The sequence below is a fragment of the Schistocerca piceifrons genome, chromosome 4 (assembly GCF_021461385.2).
Source record: "Schistocerca piceifrons isolate TAMUIC-IGC-003096 chromosome 4, iqSchPice1.1, whole genome shotgun sequence".
NCBI classification, from domain to species: Eukaryota; Metazoa; Arthropoda; class Insecta; order Orthoptera; family Acrididae; genus Schistocerca; species Schistocerca piceifrons.
In genome coordinates this window covers 150,728,937-150,753,629 of record NC_060141.1, presented here as the reverse complement: position 1 = coordinate 150,753,629, position 24,693 = coordinate 150,728,937, and the positions used below count along the sequence as shown (strand labels likewise).

The 24,693-nt window shown below is 40.7% G+C and overlaps 1 protein-coding gene across 3 annotated transcripts in view; it reads right to left on the bottom strand.

Moving 5' to 3' along the window:
• The window catches only part of LOC124796273 (papilin), a 259,683-nt gene that overhangs the window by 219,672 nt on the left and 15,318 nt on the right, over nt 1–24,693 (bottom strand). For all 3 annotated transcript variants that reach the window (XM_047260389.1, XM_047260387.1, XM_047260386.1), the window contains exons 3-6: nt 20,796–20,919; nt 9,379–9,459; nt 9,129–9,301; nt 1,936–2,071 (exon numbers count right to left, since the gene is read on the bottom strand). In XM_047260389.1, coding sequence (XP_047116345.1) covers nt 1,936–2,071; nt 9,129–9,301; nt 9,379–9,459; nt 20,796–20,919 — 514 coding nt within the window. The remainder of the gene's footprint in view (nt 1–1,935; nt 2,072–9,128; nt 9,302–9,378; nt 9,460–20,795; nt 20,920–24,693) is intronic.

Here is a 24,693-nt window from a genome sequence, read left to right as displayed (position 1 = left end):
GTGTATTCAACCACTCCAACACCTGAGGCTATCATGTGCAGTCTCACACAAAGTAATTCTTTCAAATATGAAGTGCAGACTTCTTTAATGTATCATAGAACATCTCATTAAATCTCAAAACATATGGCCAAAATGCTTTAAGAGAATGTAAGTTTAACAAAAATGGACAAATACAATCATGTACACAGTAGAACACTGTCGTGTCGGCAATAACTTGAGAACATCTGAGAGAGAGGTCTGATCTGAGTGGTATTTATGAGAGTCAAATAAGCTAGTGCTTTCCTCGTGACAGAATTTTAGTCTGGAAATCATAATAAGCTGGAATTCTTGGGCATAGCTATCAGACAATAGTGATTTCATTCGGCCTGGTTTTCTCATCTGGTCAGCTTTTCTGGAAGCCCTGTTGCTGTTGTATGTCCCATCTTGGCTTTAGAGACTCTGGCTGGTGTATCTCACAGCATCTGTGGACTGAAAGACTGCCCATGCACTCTCAGTATACCTTCTTACTCCATATAACTGGTCATCAGGCTGACAGTGCCTCTCACCCTAAGATGTCAATTTGCTGCATTAACACTTGGCAGTTAATTACTCCAGACTGGTTTGTAGTGCAATGCTATACCCACATAACCTGGTGGATAGGATGAGCAGCAATCTGCAACTGTTTGATGATGATGATGCAGTGTAAATAAAGTAACTGTAGAAGGATACAGGATGACTTAGACAGAATTTGTATTTAGTGTGATGAATGGCAGCTCTAAATGTAGACTAATGTAAGTTAATGCTATGAGTAGGAAAAACAACCCTGTATTGTTCAAATACAATATTGGTGGTGCACTGCTCAACACAGTCATGACAATTAAATATCTAGCCAAAACGTTGAAAAGCGACATGAAATGGAATGACCAAGTAAGGCCAGTAGTATGGGATGCAAATGGTAGACTTACATTTATTGGGAGACTATTAGGAAAGTGTACCTCATCTAAAAGGAGACTGCATGTAGGATGCTAGTGTGACCTATTCTTGAGTACTACTCAAGTTTTTGGGATCCATATTAGGTCAGATTAAAGGAAGACATTTAAGTAATTCAGATTGCTGTATTTGTTACTGGCATGTTCAATCAACACATGAGTATTACAGAGCTGCTTTGTCAAATCAAATGGGTTTCTTGGAGGGAAGATGATGTATCGTAGCAACACTGAGCTGCATGCCCTGACAAAATAGCTCACACTGGCATCGATCCAATCCTGCTGTGTCACACTACCACAGGTTCACTGACAGTGGGCATATTCGTATGCCGCCAGGGATTCATAAGTACACACAGCACCACACCCAGGCAGTCTCATCCTGGACTAAGCTACAGCTGTTGCCATAATGCCAAGCATTTTGATTACTCTCATCTGGACTTCAGCTCTGCTAGGAACTGAACTATTCTGAGTTTTCTTCTACTCAGCACTCTGATCGCCAGTGTCTTCCATGGATTTCACTATCAATGTCCCAGTGGCAGTGCAGGTCCAGTCACTGAATTTTGTACAATTCTGTTTTCTGTCTTTGTTTGTAGAGGAATAAACTGTGTTGAATACTCACATCTTCCATTTTTTGTTGTTCCTCAGCTGGATAACCCCTTCTTGGATGTAGCAATACTGAATTTCAGGATCACAAAAAGTACTCATTATTAACATGCTCTTAGCATCACATTTCAGTGTTCCAGAAATTTGTTAAATACATAAAGATCTGTGTACACTTTCTAAACTAGGAGCTGTAGTGGAGTTTATAAAGACACTCTTTTCTCTTACTCTTTATTTACCAATAGACCTGGGAGGACATCGGATAATAACGAGACTGATTTCTGAGTTATGTGTATGATTTCTGGATTAAATATGCAGATGCAACTGTAAGGACTGATAGGAGATAAATAAAAATTTATTTTTGCTTTACCTCCACCACATGTCACAGTACAGTCTGAGAAATCTCCAGGGATCCATGTGTAGGTGTCTGGATCTGTAGGCTGTGAAACTCCTTTAGGAATACTGTATTCATAATGTATTCCAGGATTAGTTCCTTGGTACAAAAGCTATAAGAAAAAAAAATATTTGAAAAAGAAAGCAATATGTCATTCTACTTGTACGATTCACAAAAATAATTGTGTTCAATAACCTTCACTTAAAAAATGTGAAATAAACACAAAACAAGTTTCACACTAAAATAACATTCACTTCAAACAATCAACATCACCAAATTTTACAGATTAATAATCAAAATTAGAAATACCTCCTGCATTAGACCATAAAACCTTTGCTAGAGAAGATGACTCTGTGTGAGAAGGATGTGAAAAATTGTCAGATATCATATTTCAGAATTCTCCACAATGGCAGTTCCCAACATGATCATCTTAGATACTAACAGTAAGGCTTCCTTTGTAAACAAAGCCCACATATATTTTAAACTAACTTTTATCAATGCATTCAACACTAACTTTTTTAAAGTATATTTTTTCCTCTTCAACATGTATCACTTTGGTAAACAGTGGTCACTGAGGCATTACACTGAGGTGGAGGGGTGCGGGGATGGGGGTGGGGGTGCGGGGTGGGGGGGGGGGGGGGGGGGGAGAGGAGCAGGAGGGACAGCGGGAACAACTTGTTACAACGGCACTCTTCTTATGAACAGTAAGAATTTCATATATTCCTGGAGAACATGTTAGGAAATATTTGTATACTTACAGAATTTTGCACGTGTGTGTGTATGTGTGTGTGTGTGTGTGTGTGTGTGTGTGTGAGAGAGAGAGAGAGAGAGAGAGAGAGAGAGAGAGAGAGAGAGAGAGAGAGAGGTTGCTTTCCTTCTTTCATATCTGCATGGGAAATAAAACATATTACCAACCTCAAAAATCTTTCTCTCACACACACACACACACACACACACACACACACACACACACACACACACAAAAATGCATGTGGACACACACACACATCGACCATGCAATTCTTCACTGCTCACATAAGGTGTGCGCGCGCCCCCCCCCCCCCCCCCCCACACACACACACACACACACACACACACACACATATAATAGAGGGAAACATTCCACGTGGGAAAAATATATCTAAAAACAAAGATGATGTGACTTACGAAACGAAAGCGCTGGCAGGTCGATAGACACACAAACAAACATACACACAAAATTCAAGCTTTCGCAACCAACAGTTGCTTCGTCAGGAAAGAGGGAAGGAGAGGGAAAGACGAAAGGATGTGGGTTTTAAGGGAGAGGGTAAGGAGTCATTCCAATCCCGGGAGTGGAAAGACTTACCTTAGGGGGAAAAAAGGACGGGTATACACTCGCACACACACCCATATCCCATATATATATAAAAAAAAACCAAGATGATGTAACTTACCAAACGAAAGCATTGGTATGTTGATAGACACACAAATAAACACAAGCACACACACACACAAAATTCAAGCTTTCGCAACCCACGGTTGCTTCATCAGGAAAGAGGGAAGGAGAGGGAAAGACGAAAGGATGTGGGTTTTAAGTGAGAGGGTAAGGAGTCATTCCAATCCCGGGAGAGGAAAGACTTAACTTAGAGGGAAAAAAGGACAGGTACACACTTGCACATATACACACACACATATCCATGCGCACATATCTTTCCTGATGAAGCAACCGTGGGTTGCGAAAGCTTGCATTTTGTGTGTGTGTGCTTGTGTTTATTTGTGTCTCTATCAACATACCAATGCTTTCGTTTGGTATGTTAAAAGTTTGTTTTGCCTACAAAAGAAGACTCACAACATTATTCCTGTGTTACTTTGACATTTCATATACATTCATTTTAGACCATGTGTACCCAGTATCAGTTATTCCAGTCTTACACCAATTAACATCTCCCCAAAATACACACAAGGAAAGCCAAAAACACCATTGTCTTCTTCACCAGCACAAATCCATTTGTTCTTATGTAAAAATCCTGACTGATCTTATGATGCCAATTTTTTGTTTGCTGCTGCAGATTGGGCCTACCTAGTGTTTTATCTGAATTTTTCTCACTGAGCCTCCTGTCGCTAAATAGTGTTTTTAATAATTCACTTTTTTTCATGTTTTAACTTTCACAGTCAACTTAATTGAGACATAAAGAAAACATTACAGCTGTACGGTTTGTATTACCCAACCTCACAATGAACCACAATGTCTTTGGACACAACTGTAGTGCACAAATGTGATGAACATAAATAGAAATGCTACATTGTTGTTTTGACAACAGGTGCTCAACATATGGTTAATATGTTAGTTTTTTGTCCTGTACCAATAACCCTGTTGTGAAATATACAAATATTGAAATAATCAAAAAGTGGAAAATCCAGGATGGAATGTAACAATATTATGAAAAGGATAGTTGTTGCTCAAAATATAGCAGAGATGCTGAGTTGCAGATAGGTGCAACAGAAAGACTGTTGAAATGTGAGCTTTTGGCCAACAGGGCCTTAATCAAAAATAGACAACATATACACACACACATTCATGCAAATGCAACTCACACAAACATGCTCACAGTCTCTGGTAACTGAAACCATACTGCGAGCAACAGCGCATGATGGGAGAGGCAGCCCCATGGTGGGGGTAAGGAGGAGGCTGGAGTGAGCAGGGGGGTGGATAGCTGGGTAGAGGTGGGGGATGGTACAGTGCTGCTTGTGGGAGCATACAGGGACAAGGTGGAGGATGAGTAGGGCATCCAGGTGGAGTCAGGAGGTTAGACAGAGCGCAGACCCAGCTGTTTCTTGGCCACAGTTTTTCGATGGCCATTCATGAGGACAGACAGCTTGTTGGTTGTCATGCCTATGTAGAATGCAGCACTGTGATTGCTGTTTAGCTTGTAGATCAAATGACTGGTTTCACAGGTAGCCCTGCCTTTGATGGGTTAGGTGATTTTTGTGATTGGACTGGAGTGGGTAGTGACGGGAGGATGTATGGGACACGTCTTGCATCTACTTCTATTACAGGTATATAATGAGGCGAGGGGTTGGGAGCACTGATTGTGTAGGGATGGATGAAGATATTATGTAGGTTCAGTGGATGGTAAAATACCACTGTGGGAGTGATGGGAAGGATAGTGGGTAGGACATTCCTCATTTCATGGCACGATGAAAGGTAGTCAAAACCAGAAATTACAGCAACAGGCACAACGACACCTCAAAAAACTCTACACCCTGTTCACTTCCTACTCCCACCTTGGACTACAATTATCCACCACCTTTACAACTACCTCCAAAGCTTCTGCACATCCCCTCATAGCTGACAAACCCTGTATCGCAGACCTTCTACATTTACCTCACCCTCAAAAACTCTCTCCCACCACCACTTAGAATCCAAAACCTGGTGCTAAATGGTATTTTTAATAATTCACTTACTTTGCTCATGTTTGTAACTTTCACAGTCAACTGAATTTAGACACAAATAAAACACTTTGTACACAGTTGTAGTGTTTTTATTATCTCACCTCACAATGAACGACAACATGGTTTGGACAGAACTGTATTACACAAACGTGATGAATATAAACATAAACACAACACCGTTCTTTCGAAAACAGGTGCTCAACATGTTGTATGTTGGTTTTTTGTTCTGTACCGATATCCCTAAAGTTCTGAAATCTACAGATATTGAAATAAACTAACAGTGGAAAATTCAGGAAGGAGTCACTACTGATGCCACCTCCCTTTATGCTCATGGCCTTATCACTATTGAACACTACCTTTCCCAACATCTGATGGATTCCAAACCAACAACCTCCTTCCTAGTCGCCATGACCAACTATATCCTTACCCACAATTACTTCTCCTTTGAAGGCATTGCCTATAAACAAATCTGGGGTTTGGCTACAGGCACCCGCATGGCAACGTCCTGTCCCGATCTATTCATGAGACATCTCGAGGAATGCTTCCAAATCACCAAGAATCCAAACCATCACCTGGTTCAGATTCACTGATGACATCTTCACAATCTGGATCAAGCGTGAGAACAACCTATCCACATTCCTCCAGAAACTCAACACCTTTTCCCCATTCACTTCACTTGTTCCTACTCAACCCAACAAACCATTTTCCTTGATGCTGACCTCCACCTCAAAGATGGCTACATCGGTACATCTCAAGATGACCAACCCCCAGCAATACCTCAACTTCAACAACTGCCACCCATTCCATACCAAGCTGTCCCTTCCATACAGCCTTGCCACCCGTGGCTGTCACATCTGTAGTGACGAGTAGTCCTTTTCAAAATATACCGAGGGTCTCACTGAGGCCTTCACAGACCGTAATTACCCTCCCAACCACATACAAAAACTAGATCACCTGTGCCTTACCTTTCAAGTCAGCCACCACCTCACGAAGTCCCACCATCCAGTCACAGAGGAGCATTCCTCTCACAGCTCAGTACCACCCAGGACAGGAGCAACTGAATTACATTCTCTGCCAGGGTTTCAACTACCTCATGTCATGCACTGAAATGAGAAATGTCCTACCCACTATCCTTCCCATCCCTCCCACACTGGTATTTCGCTATCCAGTGGACCTACACTATATCCTCATCCATTCCTACACAACCCCTGCTCCTAACCCCTTGCCTAATGGATCATATCCCTGTAATAGACCTACATGCAAGACCTGCCCCATATGTCCTGCCACCACTACCTACTCCAGTCTGGTCACAAACATAAACTATCCCGTCAAAGGCAGGGCTACCTGCGAAACCAGTCATGTGATCTACAAGCTAAGCTGCAGCCACTGTGCTGCATTCTACATGGGCATGACAACCAAGAAGCTGTCTGTCCTCATGAATGGCTGACAAAAAACTGTGGTCAAGAAACAGCTGGACCACCACGTTGCTGAGCATGCCATCCAACAAGACATTCTTTATTTCAATGATTGATTCACAGCCAGTTCCATCCGGATCCTTCTCACCAACACCACATTTTTTGAACTGCACAGGTGGGAACTCTCCCTGTAATATATCCTTTGTGCCCATAATCCTCCAGACATCAACCTTCATTAGTCATTGTCCTTATCCATCTAGCCCCTTCCCTGTTCCCATTCCAGCATTACACAGCCCTCTATTACACCAACGTACCCTCAGTCTTTTTACTTGACTTGTCTTCTTTTCCACTTCCCCCCCCCCCCCCCCCCCGCCACCTGTTTAACCTCCCGACTGCACCTAGCTGCCCTACCTGTTCTCCACCTCGTCCCTGTATGCTCCCACAAGCAGTACTTTACCATCCCCTGCGCCTACCATGCTGTCCCTCCCTCTCCCTGCCTCAGCTTCATCTTTATCCGCACCACCAGGTTGCCTCACCCATCATGCGCTGCTGCTCGCAGTCTGGCTTCAGTTGCCAGAGACAGTGGTCATGTGTATGTGAGTTGGGTTTGCGTGAGTGTGTGTGTATGTGTATGGCGTCTATTTTCGATGAAGGCCTTGTTGGAAAAAAGCTCATTTTCCGACTGTCTTTTTGTTGTGCCTATAGCATCTCTGCTATATGGTGAGCAGCAACTATCCCTTTCATAATACTGAAATAATGCCTCTTAGTTTCTAAATTTGATGGCATAATTGTATTCAAACCATTTATAACTGTATTTAAGTGTATTATTTTTGCATTTGGTTTAATTAAGCATTAATTTGCATTTCCCAGGGCATTAGCATTAACTAGCAGGAAGTCTGTAACACTTGGTTGCAGGAAGTTTGAGTCCAGAATGTATTCTAACACTGTCAAATTGTCTGTAGGATTCTGTCTCAGGTTCTCTGGACAGCGTTCATTTGATAAATTTCCTGAAGTTTGGTGAGCACATTTGGCTGGCATTGTCAAAGCTTCACCTTCCACTGTTTGTGGTGGACCAGCAATGAAGGGCAAAGATTTGACAATGCCAATCACTGGTAATGGTGCAACATCAGAAAAATTATCAAACAAATGTTGGCAAAAGAACATGAAGCAGAAGTCACCAGGTAATTTGTCAACAAGTGGCCATGAAAGCCTCAACAATTTTATTCTAACATTGTCAGTAGATGGCAGAATCGTTCTTCTGTAGGGTCTGCATGTTACTGCTCTCTGTCAAGAAGAGCATAAAGCTTTACGTCAAAGCAAACTTGGCTCTACCCCTGTCATAAGAAGCTTGTAGAAATGGACAACCTAGCTTTTCACACAGCACTTATGAGTACAGACTATGTCAATCTTAACACGCCTCTTCAAACCAGAGAACACATACTCAGAAACAATGTTTTATGTGCAGTTTGTATAGATTTCTTTGTTTCTTGGTCATAAAAGTGGCCTCACAGCACTATTCCAGAAGCTGCACTTGGCAACAACTCAAATTATCGCCTATAAATTTCACTGAATTGATGGATAAAGAGAAGCAAAAACATTGTGAGATAGGGTGGAAGGGCAGGAAACAGTCTGGGAACAAGGGCACGGAAGGACTAATAATAACAGAAAAATAATATGAGGGTGAACGATGTTTTTGAAGAACAGTTCCCACCTGTATATTTCAGGAAACCTAATGTCTGATGATACAGATAGCTTGGTTTATGCAGTGCAGGATATTGTGCAGTGTACAGTACTGTGCAGCACATTGTGGAGGGCTGAATGCTGTGCACCTTACTATGTCAGTGGGTGCTCATGTTTGCTTGTGAACACTGTTTGATGAGGGCCATTTGTGTGGATGCAGGTGGATAGCAACTTGCTGGCCATGTTCACATAAAAATCTGTGCAGGAATTACAGCAGAGTTGTCTTTCAAAGGAGCTCCTGTTTCTGGGGGAGTGGGATATATCAGTGACATGAATGGTATAGGACATGCTATGTGAATATATTGTAAAGTTTTCTGCCTGAGCCTTTTAGATTGATACTGCATATGCTAGGTATTAGTTTGAGTACAGTACTTTCTTCGAAAAACAAATTTTATTTGTGATTTGTCATATTTGATTTGTTACATGCTGTCATCAGTCATTTCATTTTTAAGACACAAGAAATATTATGAATTGCAGCCGATTGTAGTTCAGGAAAGTCAATTTTAGTTCAGGAAATGATTAAATCTTCTTGAAAAAAGTATACTATTTCTTTTCATGTACCAAGATGGATATAATACATACCACAATATAAACAGCCTCCCTTGTTGGACCAAGAGCAGAGATGGATTCCGGTGCCAAGAATGCATGTGGGACTCTCTCATAGTGAAATATTGTTCCAGCAAATCTTAGGCTTCTCGGAAAGTCAATCCTCCAGTTTCCATTTAAATAATAGTGGCCACTTTCATTTCTGATTGCTGGAAACAGTATTTGATTTAGTATACTAACAAAAGTAAAACGAACAGCTAACGAAGACAGGCAGAACACCACCAACCTAAGTAGTTGCTAGAGGCCTTCAGTTCATGAACACGTATGTTTGTTGCTCCTGCAGGGATCAGAAGGATGTCATTGTAACCTGAGGAAGAAACAGAAAAAAAATAGTTAACACTATAGGATTTTTATTGCAAAATATTGGGTTGGTGCTTAAGTTCCTAGTGTTTTTCTGTAAGTTCAATAAGATTAGATTAGATTAGATTAGATTAATACTAGTTCCATGGATCATGAATACGATATTTCGTAATGATGTGGAACGAGTCGAATTTTCCAATACATGACATAATTAGGTTAATTTAACAACATACTTAAGTTAATATAACAACTTTATTTTTTGTGTTTTTTGTTTTTCTTTATTTTTTATTTTTATTTTTAAAATTTTTATTTTTATTTTTAAATTTTTTTTTTCTTAATTTATATCTAAAAATTCCTCTATGGAGTAGAAGGAGTTGTCACTCAGAAATTCTTTTAATTTCTTCTTAAATACTTGTTGGTTATCTGTCAGACTTTTGATACTATTTGGTAAGTGACCAAAGACTTTAGTGCCAGCATAATTCACCCCTTTCTGTGCCAAAGTTAGATTTAATCTTGAATAGTGAAGATCATCCTTTCTCCTAGTATTGTAGTTATGCACACTGCTATTACTTTTGAATTGGGTTAGGTTGTTAATAACAAATTTCATAAGAGAGTATATATACTGACAAGCTACTGTGAATATCCCTAGATCCTTAAATAAATGTCTGCAGGATGATCTTGGGTGGACTCCAGCTATTATTCTGATTACACGCTTTTGTGCAATAAATACTTTATTCCTCAGTGATGAATTCCCCCAAAATATGATGCCATATGAAAGCAATGAGTGAAAATAGGCGTAGTAAGCTAATTTACTAAGATGTTTATCACCAAAATTTGCAATTGCCCTTATTGCATAAGTAGCTGAACTCAAACGTTTCAGCAGATCATCAATGTGTTTCTTCCAATTTAATCTCTCATCAATGGACACACCTAAAAATTTGGAATATTCTACCTTAGCTATATGCTTCTGATTAAGGTCTATATTTATTAATGGTGTCATACCATTCCCTGTACGGAACTGTATGTACTGTGTCTTATCAAAATTCAGTGAGAGTCCATTTACAAGGAACCACTTAGTAATTTTCTGAAAGACAGTATTGACAATTTCATCAGTTAATTCTTGTTTGTCAGGTGTGATTACTATACTTGTATCATCAGCAAAGAGAACTAACTTTGCCTCTTCATGAATATAGAATGGCAAGTAATTAATACACACTCCTGGAAATTGAAATAAGAACACCGTGAATTCATTGTCCCAGGAAGGGGAAACTTTATTGACACATTCCTGGGGTCAGATACATCACATGATCATACTGACAGAACCACAGGCACATACACACAGGCAACAGAGCATGCACAATGTTGGCACTAGTACAGTGTATATCCACCTTTCGCAGCAATGCAGGCTGCTATTCTCCCATGGAGACGATCGTAGAGATGCTGGATGTAGTCCTGTGGAACGGCTTGCCATGCCATTTCCACCTGGCGCCTCAGTTGGACCAGCGTTCGTGCTGGACGTGCAGACCGCGTGAGACGACGCTTCATCCAGTCCCAAACATGCTCAATGGGGGACAGATCCGGAGATCTTGCTGGCCAGGGTAGTTGACTTACACCTTCTAGAGCACGTTGGGTGGCACGGGATACATGCGGACGTGCATTGTCCTGTTGGAACAGCAAGTTCCCTTGCCGATCTAGGAATGGTAGAACGATGGGTTCAATGACGGTTTGGATGTACCATGCACTATTCAGTGTCCCCTCGACGATCACCAGTGATGTACGGCCAGTGTAGGAGATCGCTCCCCACACCATGATGCCGGGTGTTGGCCCTGTGTGCCTCGGTCGTATGCAGTCCTGATTGTGGCGCTCACCTGCACGGCGCCAAACACGCGTACGACCATCATTGGCACCAAGGCAGAAGCGACTCTCATCGCTGAAGACGACACGTCTCCATTCGTCCCTCCATTCACGCCTGTTGCGACACCACTGGAGGCGGGCTGCACGATGTTGGGGCGTGAGCGGAAGACGGCCTAACGGTGTGCGGGACCATAGCCCAGCTTCATGGAGACGGTTGCGAATGGTCCTCGCCGATACCCCAGGAGCAACAGTGTCCCTAATTTGCTGGGAAGTGGCGGTGCGGTCCCCTACGGCACTGCGTAGGATCCTACGGTCTTGGCGTGCATCCGTGCGTCGCTGCGGTCCGGTCCCAGGTCGACAGGCACGTGCACCTTCCGCCGACTACTGCGACAACATCGATGTACTGTGGAGACCTCACGCCCCACGTGTTGAGCAATTCGGCGGTACGTCCACCCAGCCTCCCGCATGCCCACTATACGCCCTCGCTCAAAGTCCGTCAACTGCACATACGGTTCACGTCCACGCTGTCGCAGCATGCTACCAGTGTTAAAGACTGCGATGGAGCTCCGTATGCCACGGCAAACTGGCTGACACTGACGGCGGCGGTGAACAAATGCTGCGCAGCTAGCGCCATTCGACGGCCAACACCGCGGTTCCTGGTGTGTCCGCTGTGCCGTGCGTGTGATCATTGCTTGTACAGCCCTCTCGCAGTGTCCGGAGCAAGTATGGTGGGTCTGACACACCGGTGTCAATGTGTTCTTTTTTCCATTTCCAGGAGTGTATAATAAGAACAACAAAGGACCCAAGACTGACCCTTGTGGAACCCCATTCTTGATAGTTCCCCAGTTTGAGGAATGTGCTGATCTTTGCATGTTACGAGAACTACTTATTTCAACTTTCTGCACTCTTCCAATACTTGAGCTTGTCTAGCAGAATTTCAATAACCACAACAGATACATATAACATTCAGTTTAGTCATTAATAATATATTTTCCTTCACTATTTACAACAGTCTGCCAATGCTGGGGAAACTTTTCAATTCCAGCATTGTAGAGATAATGTGTTTTTGAGGCAAAGAACTCATCAACCCATATTTGGAACACATTTTTAACTGCAAGGAAGCTCCTTTGAAGTTGTTTAATAGAGAGCAGAAAAGGTGAAAATCTGAGGGCACAAGATCAGGTGAATAAGGTGGGTGTGGAATAACTTCCCAACCCAACTCCTATACAGCATTTTTTGTCAGTCTAGCAGAATGCAGGCGGCCATTATCATGGTGTAGTACCACTTCACAGAGCCTTCGTGGTTACTGTTGTATCTGCAATATGTCTCAGCTCTTGACAACAAATGTCAGCAGTGATTGTTACACCTTGGGAAAGCAATTTGTAGTACACCATGCCATCACAGTTCCACCGGATGCATAACATTATCTTTTCTAGATGTGCACAGCTCTTTGTATGGGGAACTGCTGCTTTATTTGGGCTCAACCATTCCTTTCTTTCCATTACATTAGCATTAAGACATCATTTGTCATCACCATGAATGATACAAGATAGAAATGGTTGGTGTTGTTCATGAGCCAGGTGATGGCGAGCAAGCAGAGAAGCCCATATGGCCACCTGCTGATTTTTGTGATTTTGGCTTAGAGCATGCAGTACCCAAACACCCAGTTTTTGAACCCTTCCCATTGCATACAAATGTCACACAATGGCAGAATTATCACATTTGCCAATTCTCGAATGCACTGACATGGATCAGTGTGGATTAATGTGTTTAAACAATCTTCACCAAACCCCAAAGGTCTTCCTGAACATGCTGCACTCAGTCCAGTAGCATTAACCCCATACATGGCACAAATGTTTCTGGCTGCCTCCATGGCTGTCACCCTTCCACTGAACTCAAACAGAAGAATATGTTGAATGTTTTGATTTTTCCACCTGGTACTCCATTTTCTAGCAGCCACAGACCCATCACTATCTCCAAATGACAAAATGGAAATTCAAATAGCAACAGTGAACTACAAATAAAAAATGACAATTGATAAATAAACCAACAGCAACTAGAATACCCACATGCAAAATGGAAATGCTAAGAGCTTATGCACCAACCAAATAGTTGCAGCATTTTTACAACCAAAATTAATGATCTGAAAACAAATATCTGGCAAGTGACTGGCTGATTTCAAGTCAAATGAAATGGCAACAGTCAATATAAAATTTGTCTCACTAAATAAATTCCAGAATCCAGTTACACTTGTACATTACCTCAAACTTACTATAGAATGTCCTGTACTATTACACTGACCTAAAAAAGAAGACATGACAGGATGCCAACATAACTTCGTACATGTACACACCACTGGTAAGTATTAAATGATTAAAGCTGCAATTCTCTGTGACAAGTAGAATGACCACCAGAGTGCATTAGTGTCATTCATTGTTACCAGACCTGGTAGGACATATGAAATGATTGTAAGACATTACTTGGCTGGGAGGATCTATCTGGGTTTCTTTGGCCACCTGGTGCAGTTGGTAGGGCATACAAAATAATTTAATTGGATACATAAAAAATCGACTCAGCAAGTGGCGGCAGAACACACAAATAAAAGAAGGTTGTGATTGGCAAGCTTTGGGAGCCAATGTCTCCTTCTTCAGGCAGGAAGTTTGAAGGGGAAGGAAGAGGGGTGAAGGAAAATGACTTGAGAGGTCTAGGAAAAAGGGAAAGTCACCCAGAATCATGGGTTAGGGGAGACTTACTGCACGGGATGAGAAGGAAAGTACATGAACAGAATCAGATGCCATGTACTCATGTGGGACAGTGTTACCAATACCTGACAGAGATTGAAAGGTGACTCATTGTGAGTCTCCATTAGGCTGGCAGTCAAATCATGCAATATTCAGATTTTTAGTGCCTTTGTATGTGACAGTGGTCCATTGTTGGACTGTATAACAACATGAGGGCAAGCATACTTGTCATCAAGGTTCCAGTTGACCACATCTGACCATTACAAGGTATTGTTTGCTAGTGCATTGTAACTGCTTCACATCAGTGCCTGCCATCCAAAAACATTCTATGTTGCCTGGATACCATTGGTCACAGAATAGCAGCAACCTGAGTAGGGATTTAACATCCTAGGCACAGGCTGCCATTAAGATCACAACCCAAACAGTTGTGTTCGAAATTGTGATGTGACCAGGAAGCATGGATTACTGGTTAATGGTGTTGCATTGTGTAGTGATGATTTGTGGTTCTGTACTACCCCAGATGACCACAGTCGTTGAGTGTGGCAGAGACCTGGGGAGAGGTCCCATTCTTCCAACATTTTGGAGAGACACAGCAATGTTACTCCTTTTGTCATGGTGTGAGGAGCCATTGAAAATGACTTTGGGTCAAAGCTGGTAGTAAGTGATAGAACTATGGTGGCACAATGGTATATGTCACAGACATCCTGCATCGTCATGTGTTTCTCTTGTGGGACCATTTCGTGGTGCTGTTTTTCATCAGCATAATTCCTGTCCACATGTGGCAAGTGTCTCTACAAACTATCTGCATGACATTGAGGTACTCCCTTTGTCAGCAAAATCTCTTCAGCTGCCCCAATAGCACTTTTGTGGGACTAGCTCAGATATCAACTTCATACTGGTACCACTACCCAAGATATCAGGGACCAGGATATCAAGACCAGCTTGCCTCAGTTCTCATCCAGAAATGACACATGGCTATGAACTGTCTGCAAGATGTTGAGATACACTCACAGCCAGAAAGGTTCCCCAATCAGTTCCCTATATAGTTTGTGTGGGATCAACTTGGTTCTCAATTCTGTTCTGGTGCCAGCAACCAGGATATCAGGGATGAGTTGCAATAGTTGGAGGGCAGCTTGTCTCAGGAGAGGCTATAACAGCTTTGCAATTCCCTTCCCAACCAAATAAGTGCTGTCATCCAGGCTGGAGGGGGTGCAAAGTCATACTAATAACTGGCTTTTTATTGACAATTTCTTTTTAAATTTGACTCAGTTTTGTGCTGACTGAAATAACATCACATATCCTCTCAACTTGTGAATTTTTATTTCATTTCCTCCTCCCTTTCAGGGTGCTTCACTTTATGTCAGACAGTGTGGATATTAAACTGATCTGTGTAATTAAGTGCTTTCCCCATGGGAAAACATCCAATATTGCATGATATATCTTGAAACCACTACACCGTTATACAGACAGAATGGGAAGTGAGCACTTTTCATTGCTGAACACTTTTTAAACAAATACTAAAAATTAATTTCATTTCAGCAGATGTTCTAATTTCTGGATGAAGAAATTACTAAATTACATCTGGTTTATTGGTGTTCTCCTATCCCCCCCCCCCCCCCCCCCCCAAAGACAGATTGTCAGAATGCTTAAAAGAAGGGACAGTTGTTTCAGCTCTACCCTCTTTCTTCTTTTTTACTTTTGTACAGCTGTCTAACAGACATGCCTCTTTGGTTTCTAGTACATAGACACTTGTGTGTATTAGTGTATATGAATTTAAAAAAAAAAAAAATTATTCCCAATTAAAAGAAGATATTTCACTGATGGGGGTATCTAAGTAAATTTTGTCATGTATTAAATGAAATTCAGAACAACTTAAAAGTTGCACACAAACAGGGCAGATACATAATTTAATATGTATCACAGGCCAGTTTAAATTATAACAGCTCTACTCATTATTTGGTGACTGGCAGGAATATTAAACTGATGGCAAATTCTTGTAGTAAGACAATTTTTAGATCCATCTCCCACAATTACATGTACAGTAAAATGCAGAAACTTAATTACAGTATAAGAATGTGCTAAGCTTATCATTATCCTTTTGAATGATACGCAGGTAATTCTGCCAAGGCCATAAGAAATGCCATATTTTACATCTGGTTTTTTAAGATAAAGGTTTTTAAATGGTGAATTCATGTATAAAATTGATAAACAAAAAATTCAGCATACATAATGTAATTTCCATTCAAATATATGCATAATAGGAAGTTTAACTGTCACTCAGTGTCAGTAAAAATATAGGTGTTTCTGTCTCAGTCAACAAGCTGTTGAACAACAATGTCAGATTTTTTAGTGGAACTTCACACAGCTGTTTCCATGTTGCAAATGAAAACTTGTTAACTAAAATATGCTTCACAAACTTCTTCAAATAAGATATGAGTACATTAGATCTACTTTTTTCACCTTTCCAGACTACCGTATAGAAATGGATCAGTGGCTTTTGTTGAGGACTACTTTATTAACACTAGCTTCCCCCCTGAGAAAAAGAAAAAAACAGTTTAACTCTTGAACAGTCAATTTTAATTTCCACAATAACCAATTTAGATTTTAACAACTCTCCAACAAATTTCATGACATTTGCCTATTTTTTCTACTTCTGACAACAGTGTATTGGAATTTGCTAAGTTTTCAAAATTTCATGGGAATTTCATTTAGTATACCTAGAAAGGCAGTACGGGTCAACTGACCCCTGGCATAACTCCTTTTTAGAGTATTGGTATTCTCATAATTACAAAGATACTAGCACTACATTTTGCTCTGGTCAACAATGGCTGCCTCGAATAATGATAGACACATTGTCACAAAGGTTTAAATACTAGACACTGATGGAACTGCTAATCATATTTCATGTGTTGTTCAACTCATCGGTTAGATAGCGATTTTTTGCCTGTAACAGGCATTTTCAATTATGTCGTGTCAGCACGATCTTACTAATGAAGAGATTTTGTGTGTTCTGGAGTACTTAGATACTGAATAAGAGAATGTTTATCAGATTCGTAGGTGATTCTCTGCAGAGACAACCTACATAGGAGATTGAGGAGAAGTCACTATCAGTTGATGACTACCCATCTCAGTTCTTTCCACAACAGTTTCAGGAGTCAGCTGGTACAACAATGCGGATGGCAGTCAGAGATAGAATGGAATGGAATGTCACTGAACATGTCACTGCATGTAAGAGGGGCTGCTTCGAATGCCATGAAAGAGAAAGGAGAGCCCACTGCATATGCAGCCTCCAAGTGGATGATTCTGACATCAGTACCTTCAGACATCTTTCTGATGAATAAATGCTGTGTAGCATGAAAAACACACAGAATCAAATAAAAACACCATATAGACCATAGTGATGGTGGATCTGAAGGCAATGCTGGTACCTTTTATGCCAGAGGCACATTTTGTGCTAAAAGTGTTTGCTCAGATGACCTTTGGTCAAGTTCTTGGAGACCTAATTTTATCAGGGATAAAATGAGAAGAGACAGAGTCTGTGAAGTTATCAGAGTCCTCCACTTAAATGAGAAGTCATGCTGAGCTCAATGCATCCTTGATGATAAGTTCACTCTTATTTCTGAAATACGGAACAAATTTGTGCAAAACTGCTACCAATGTTGCCACCCTGATGAAAACATTACAACTGATGGACAATTACTTCCAAGAAAAGCAAGGTGCATGACAACAGACACTTACTTCACATTCCTTCAGCTTGCCAAGAAAGTTATACAGAAAAAAACGGCATTAGAGGGAACAATATTTGCTGAGGAATTGCCATGTGTGTGTGAAGAAGAACAGTTCTGACTTACATTCCACTGTGATCTTGAAGAAGACTGATAAGCCAGAATGCACCCCTGCAGTGTAGTAAAGGAAGAAAAATAGGAATGTCATTATTCTCAGCACACTACATCCTGAAGCAGCAGTGAGTGAGGGAGGAATGAAGAAACCAGAAAGTGTTACTTCCTATAATGCCAAAAAGTATGATATGGACGAGTTGTAAATATTCAGCTGAGATTGCTTGCAACAAACTGTCAATGCAAGTCTTTTACAATATTGTAGCTATGGGAGCAATAAATGCGTGGATCATCTGCAATTAAATAACCAAAAATAACATGTAGAGGAAACTGTTCATTCTTCAGCTGCTATATGAATTCAAGAATGGGAAGAAAACAAAAATCAAGAAAGGAGCAAGAAAGCCAATGGAATGAAGAAGATGCTGTAGGAATGGACAAATCAAATAATCGAAAGAATTGTCAAACTGAAATGTGTAAAGAAAACAAGATCAACCACATCAATGAGAAATGCAAATATTCCATCTGGGAGGGATTGTGTATGTAAGTCCTATTCTAACCCTACTGTGTATTTTTAATGGATATCTCATTATGGTTCAAATGACTCTTTCCTGCTCTTCTATTTGTATCACATTTCCCACAGTTCTATTGTTAATTCATTGGCAAAACATCACAAGAGCATAGCACATGTGAAAGAGTATCATGGCAAAACTGCAAAGTTTTTGCACTATTGTTCAAGTAAAATTGGAAAATTTATGCAGGGTAACATTCACATTTAATATCTGTGGTTTATCTTTTGTAGTTATAATGTAATTGGCTAAATAAAAAATCTACTCTACAAATGGTGGCAGGAGAACATACATGTAAAAGGTATCACAGCTCGTAAGCTTTCGGAGCCAGTGGCTGCTTCTTCTGGCATAAGGATTGAAGGGGAAGGAAGAGGGGTGAAGGAAAAGGATTGGTAAGTTTTAGGAAAAGGGGTAGAGTTTGGAAAAGTCATCCAGAACCCTGGGTCAGGGGAGACATACCAGACAGGATGAGAAGGAAAGACTGATTGTTGGGGACTGCATCGGACAAGATTTGAAAACTTGTGAGCTTAAAGGTGAAAAATATGCTAATGTGCAAGACAGAGATTACTGCTAAAACATTGTGCCCACAACTCTACCACATACAATGCACTTAGCTGTTCACTCTTATTAACACATGCACAATGTTTTAGCAGTAATCTCTGTCTTGCATATTACCCTGTCTTCAACCTTTAAGCTCTCAGGTTTTTAAGTCTCTTCTGGTGATGTCCTCAACAATCAGTCTTTCCTTCTCTTCCCATCCAGTATGTCTCCCCTGATCCAGGTTTCCAGGTAATTTTTCTGTGCTCTACCCCTTTTTCTAAATCTCACCAGTCCTTTTCTTTCATTCTTCTTCCATCCTCTTTAACCCTTCTGCCAGAAAAAGGAGCCACTGGCTCTGAAAGCTTGAAAACTGTAATACCTTTTACATGTGGTTCTCCTGCTGCCACTTGATGCGTAGATTTCTTTTATCTATCCATTTACATTATATTTTCAAAAACTGATTATCTTTTATAATGGAATTTTAGTGGAGTCTTCTTCCGTATGTCTCGATAGCAGTTCTGATTTTCCCTTGCACCTTTTTAGATGGATATTTGTGCATTACTTTCAACTGTCATTTATTGTAATTCTTATAGCTTCTGCATTCATCAGTTGCAGACTGTAGTACAAACAGATAGTGACATCTAGCATTGGCACTATGGTGGATTTTGTGACCAAGTGCTGAGTGTGGTGTTGCTTGAACTAATGAGGCTACTTGTAAAAGGATCATACTGTCTCCCAACAACACTTCCTTGCAGAGGGAGGTGGGAAGGGGAGCGAGTCACTTGTTGCAGCCATCCTGTGCGGAAGTACCTTGGCAGGTAATGTGGCAAGGTGCAGTGCAATAACTTGTACACGAAGGTTCGATTCCATAGGGAAACAGTTGTGCCCAGTGACTATACCATTTCAAGCAGTAAATGGTACACCAATGAGCCACAAATGATGTTTATTGCATACCTAGATTTCAGTCACTGTGTGGCCACCTTCAGTGCAGTAAATGTAAGTTAAAAACTCTTGTATAAGCACATTGTCTCAAGTGAACTACTCATATGAGAGGTTGAGGTCACATATATCCACAAATGTTTTTAATATTTTAACTTAGATTTACTGCACTGAAGATGGCCACACAGTGACCAAAATCTGCAACTGATTGCTGTATGCTTTACTACCTGACACTTATAATGGATGCAATTTTCAAACACTGAAAATATGAATTACCATTTCCCTAAATGTGATTACTGTTACTAAAATCCTTTTGTTCATTTTCTTAAAGTTTCATCAAGTTTTACAACATTCCTTTTCTCCAGCCTGTACTTTATACAGCAGAATGTTATAGTTCTCACTATTTACTGTTCATGTAGTTTTCAAAAATGAATAGTTCCTGCTGGCAGCAACACATCATAAAGCAATATGCATTGCATTACACTGGTGGCTGCTAATGTCCATCTACCAATTCACTTTCATTGTTCAGATTGCAAGACCAAAATTTTTGCAGGCATCACTCTATCTTCTGTTCTTTTGGATTATATCTAAGTCCTTCACTGACATACCCAGCTATCTACAATACACTGTGTTATAATGAAGAATATAAAGTAAAAGTGTAAAAGTCATCTCCATGTTGTGAATGTAAAGTTACATGGCACAATCAGCCATCTCCTCAGTAATGTGTTGTGTTAATTAGTCCTCTCTGAAGTGTTTTACATTGAAATCTCATAACAAAAACTGACATTTCATGTGCTATCGCCAGTTGTGTGGCAATATTACTTGAAATCCATATCTACAGTTATCACTGGTTATTGACAATCTCACCAACTTGAAGATCATCTGTGTCAATCAGATCTTCGACAGTCTTGCAGCCACTCCCGTCACCACGACATTCTCTGCATTTGTCTTCTACTGCAGTTGAGCCCAGCAACATGTCACAGCCAACAGGCTAGAAAGCAGTATTAACGCAAATGTATGGCTGCCTCAACAATTAACATATAAAGATTTATTTCACTAAAATTATGAATAAAATAATAATAAGAAATATAATTTCAAATACCATAATTGAATATCCAAGCAACAGGAATTAAAATATAATTAAAACAAGTATATAAAAAATAAAAATTAAAAGCATCCTTCAATGTAACTAATTATTATATAAATAAATAAACTATATACTTTATTTTATAAAACACACACACACACAAACACAGATGAGCTTAAGAGCGTGTTGGTCTGCCTTTGGAACACAATACAGCAGCAGTCCTGCATGACATGGATTTGACAAGTCAGTGGTAGGTTTTTGGAGTTGTGGCACTAGATGTTCACATGTATGTCACACAATTCCTGTAAATTAGGGGCCAGTGGCTTAGGAATGTAGCACTAGTGACTGATAGCATTCCAGATGTCTCACATCAGGTTCAGATCAGGTAACTTTGGTGGCCAAGACACAAACTGAGTTTACTACCATGATCTTCAAACCACGGCAACATGATTCTGTTCTTGTGATATGGACAGTTATCCTGCTGGAAGAAGCCTTTGCCATTGTGGAACCCATTAAGCATGAAGAGATGCAGGTGGTCCACAATAAAATTCACCAAGTGCACAGTTGTTATTGTGCCTTTAATTACTACTGCAGGTCCCATGGACACCCTATGGCATAGTGCATGTTTTCAGGGGCTGTTTGTCTAGATGATGACACCTTCAGATAAGACTGTCGACTCGGTGTAACAAAAAACGATTCATCAGTCCAGGAGAAACATTTCTATTGATTCACACCCCGATCTGGTGAACTTGTGCCCACTGCAATAATAACTAACAATATTGTTGGGTCAACATGGGAACATGTAGGAGTCATCTGCTGTAGAGCCAATTAAAAGATATGATGTTCATAGTGATTATAATTGAAGGGAAACTTTCAAAACACTGTAGAAATAACACCACTACTCAGAATGACTTCAAACTGCAACGGAATATTATCGGAGAAGGGGGAAAACGTATGGCAGAAGAAAAAGGTAGTGTGAAAATTGATCAATAGATGGCACTGTATGTGTCAGAATAAGCAAATTAAACCACTTGTCATGCACACAGCACATTGAAGTTGGTATAAACATGCCGGGTACACGGCTTTTCCTCCTTCTGCATCTGCGACGTTTGCTGTGACTGTCTCAATACAGGGTCACACTCCGCTTGTAAAGCTGTATTACAATAATGATGACTGTGCACATGTCGCTCTGCAGAAGTTCCGGACACTGAAGGGTTTGTAAAATGCATTGGTCTGATGATTGCTGTGAGTGTGGAGAAAATGTTTCGGAAATTTGAAAAGACGGGTTCATTTGGTGTGCAACCTGTAGAGGGAGGAAACGAATTGATTCGACGTCAGTGGAAGCAGTGGCCACAGCAATACAGGAGGAGATGAGTGGTGTTGTGCAAATGTGTAGTGCATGGAGAACTGCCCGAACACTGGACATACCTCTGAGCATGGTGCGTAAAATCCAACAAAACATCCTTCTTTGCTATTCATTCAAAGTTACCCATGGGCACAAGTTGCTTCCTGTCGATCTGCCAGCAAGAGAGATCTTTGCTTTAGAATTTCTTGCTCGCATGGATGTGGGCAATGATTGGCTGTGGAAGATTTTGTGGACAGATGAAGCCCACTTCCATCTGACAGGATATGTCAATACAGAATTGTCAAATCTGGGGAATGGAAAATCCACACACAAATCAACCAGTACCACTTCATCCTGAAAAGGTCATTCTGTGGTGCAATGTTTAGGGCATCATTTATCATAGGGCCATATTTTTTTGAAGAGACAGGTGCTTCCGGTCCTGTTACCTGTACTGTCACTGGTAAGCACTACGTGTGTCTTTAGTGCAACCATTCCAGCTCTCCAACAGTGTGGCTGTGTGGATGGGGTCATTTCATGCAAGATGGTGCACCTCTGCACATTGCAAATCCAGTTAAGCAGCTGCTGAAGAGCCATTTTGGAAATGCTAGAACTATCAGCCGTCTTTCCCTACAGCCTGGCCATCCCAATCACCTGATCTTAATCCATGTGATTTCTAACTGTGGGGCTATCTGAAAGATGTTGTGTTCAGTGTTCCAATTGCAAACTTAGCTGCAGTGACGGCACGTTCTGAACATGACCCCGGAACAAGTTGCAGAAAACAGTGGACAGCATACTGAACATGTTTTGCACCAGTCACATGGAAATTAATGATCCAATTTGATTCTGATCAATGCTTTTTATGCAGTTTTTGGCCTCAGGACAATTACCGATTTTTCCCATCTGATGTGATATGACCTTGCCGTGATGGATGGGCTTATGTAACTAACAGTATCACACCTGTACACCCATGTACACAGTAGTACAGTTTGTGTAACGTCAAACGTACACCTCAGGCATTGTTGTATGAGTCAACTGTCATTTGTAGTCGACCACTACTAAATTATGACGCTTACAGTGCCATCTATTGCTACATTTTTGTAACTATTTATTTTTCTTCTGCCATACGTTTTCCCCCTTCTCTGATAATATTCTGTTGCAATTTGACGTCACTCTGACCAGTGGTGCTTTTTCTACGCCAGTCTGAAAGTTAACTTTAATTATAATCGCCCTGTAGAACAAGAAGATGAATGAAAGTATTCCTTATACAGTGATAATTTCTATGGTTTTAGTTACATATAATTAAGCACAGTGGGTATGCACAAGTGTGTTCCATTTCCAATTTATGCTATAGTTACAATCAAAGGATGGACATGCACATTAAATAACAGTACTTATCAGTGAGACAGAGACACCACTGTCAAAGCTGACAGTAACATTGGTGCTTGACAGCACGTTCCATTACTATTGAGAACAACAGCGTAGTCACTCTGACTGAATTGATACTGAATCTATCGGACATTGACAATCACCATCAAATCAGTAAACTCTGTTGTTAATAGATCATTAGTATATGAAAATATCTGACAGTTCCAAGAATGGTGGAACAACATGTATAATGAGAAATGTAATGGGTAGTCATATCTTGTGAGAAGATGACTGTCCAAGTTTGTCCAAGAGAAGATGAAGAATATTTGATGTTTCTCTGTGACAGCTTAGATTTGCTGATAGTTATGCATGAAACTGAGCCAGACACATTGAATTATCACAAACCGTACGTTCACTGGGTCCCACAGTCACTAACATGTGACCACACTATGACACAGGAGCTTGTGGATGGTGTTTTGAAGCAAACAAGATGTGAAGCTGACGTTTTATACGAATATAATAGAGGGAAACATTCCACGTAGGAAAAATATATCTAAAAACAAAGACGATGTGACTTACCAAACGAAAGCGCTGGCAGGTTGATAGACACACAAACAAACACAAACATACACACAAAATTCAAGCTTTCACAACCAACAGTTGCTTCATCAGGAAAGAGGGAAAGACGAAAGGATGTGGGTATTAAGGGAGAGGGGAAGGAGTCATTCCAATCCCGGGAGCAGAAAGACTTACCTTAGGGGGAAAAAAGGACAGGTATACACTTGTGCACACACACATATCCATCCACACATATACAGGCACAAGCAGACATATTTAAAGGCAAAGAGTTTGGGCAGAGATGTCAGTCGAGGCGGAAGTGCTGAGGCAAAGATGTTGTTGAATGACAGGTGAGGTATGAGTGGCGGCAACTTGAATTAGCGGAGGTTGAGGCCTGGTGGATAATGGGA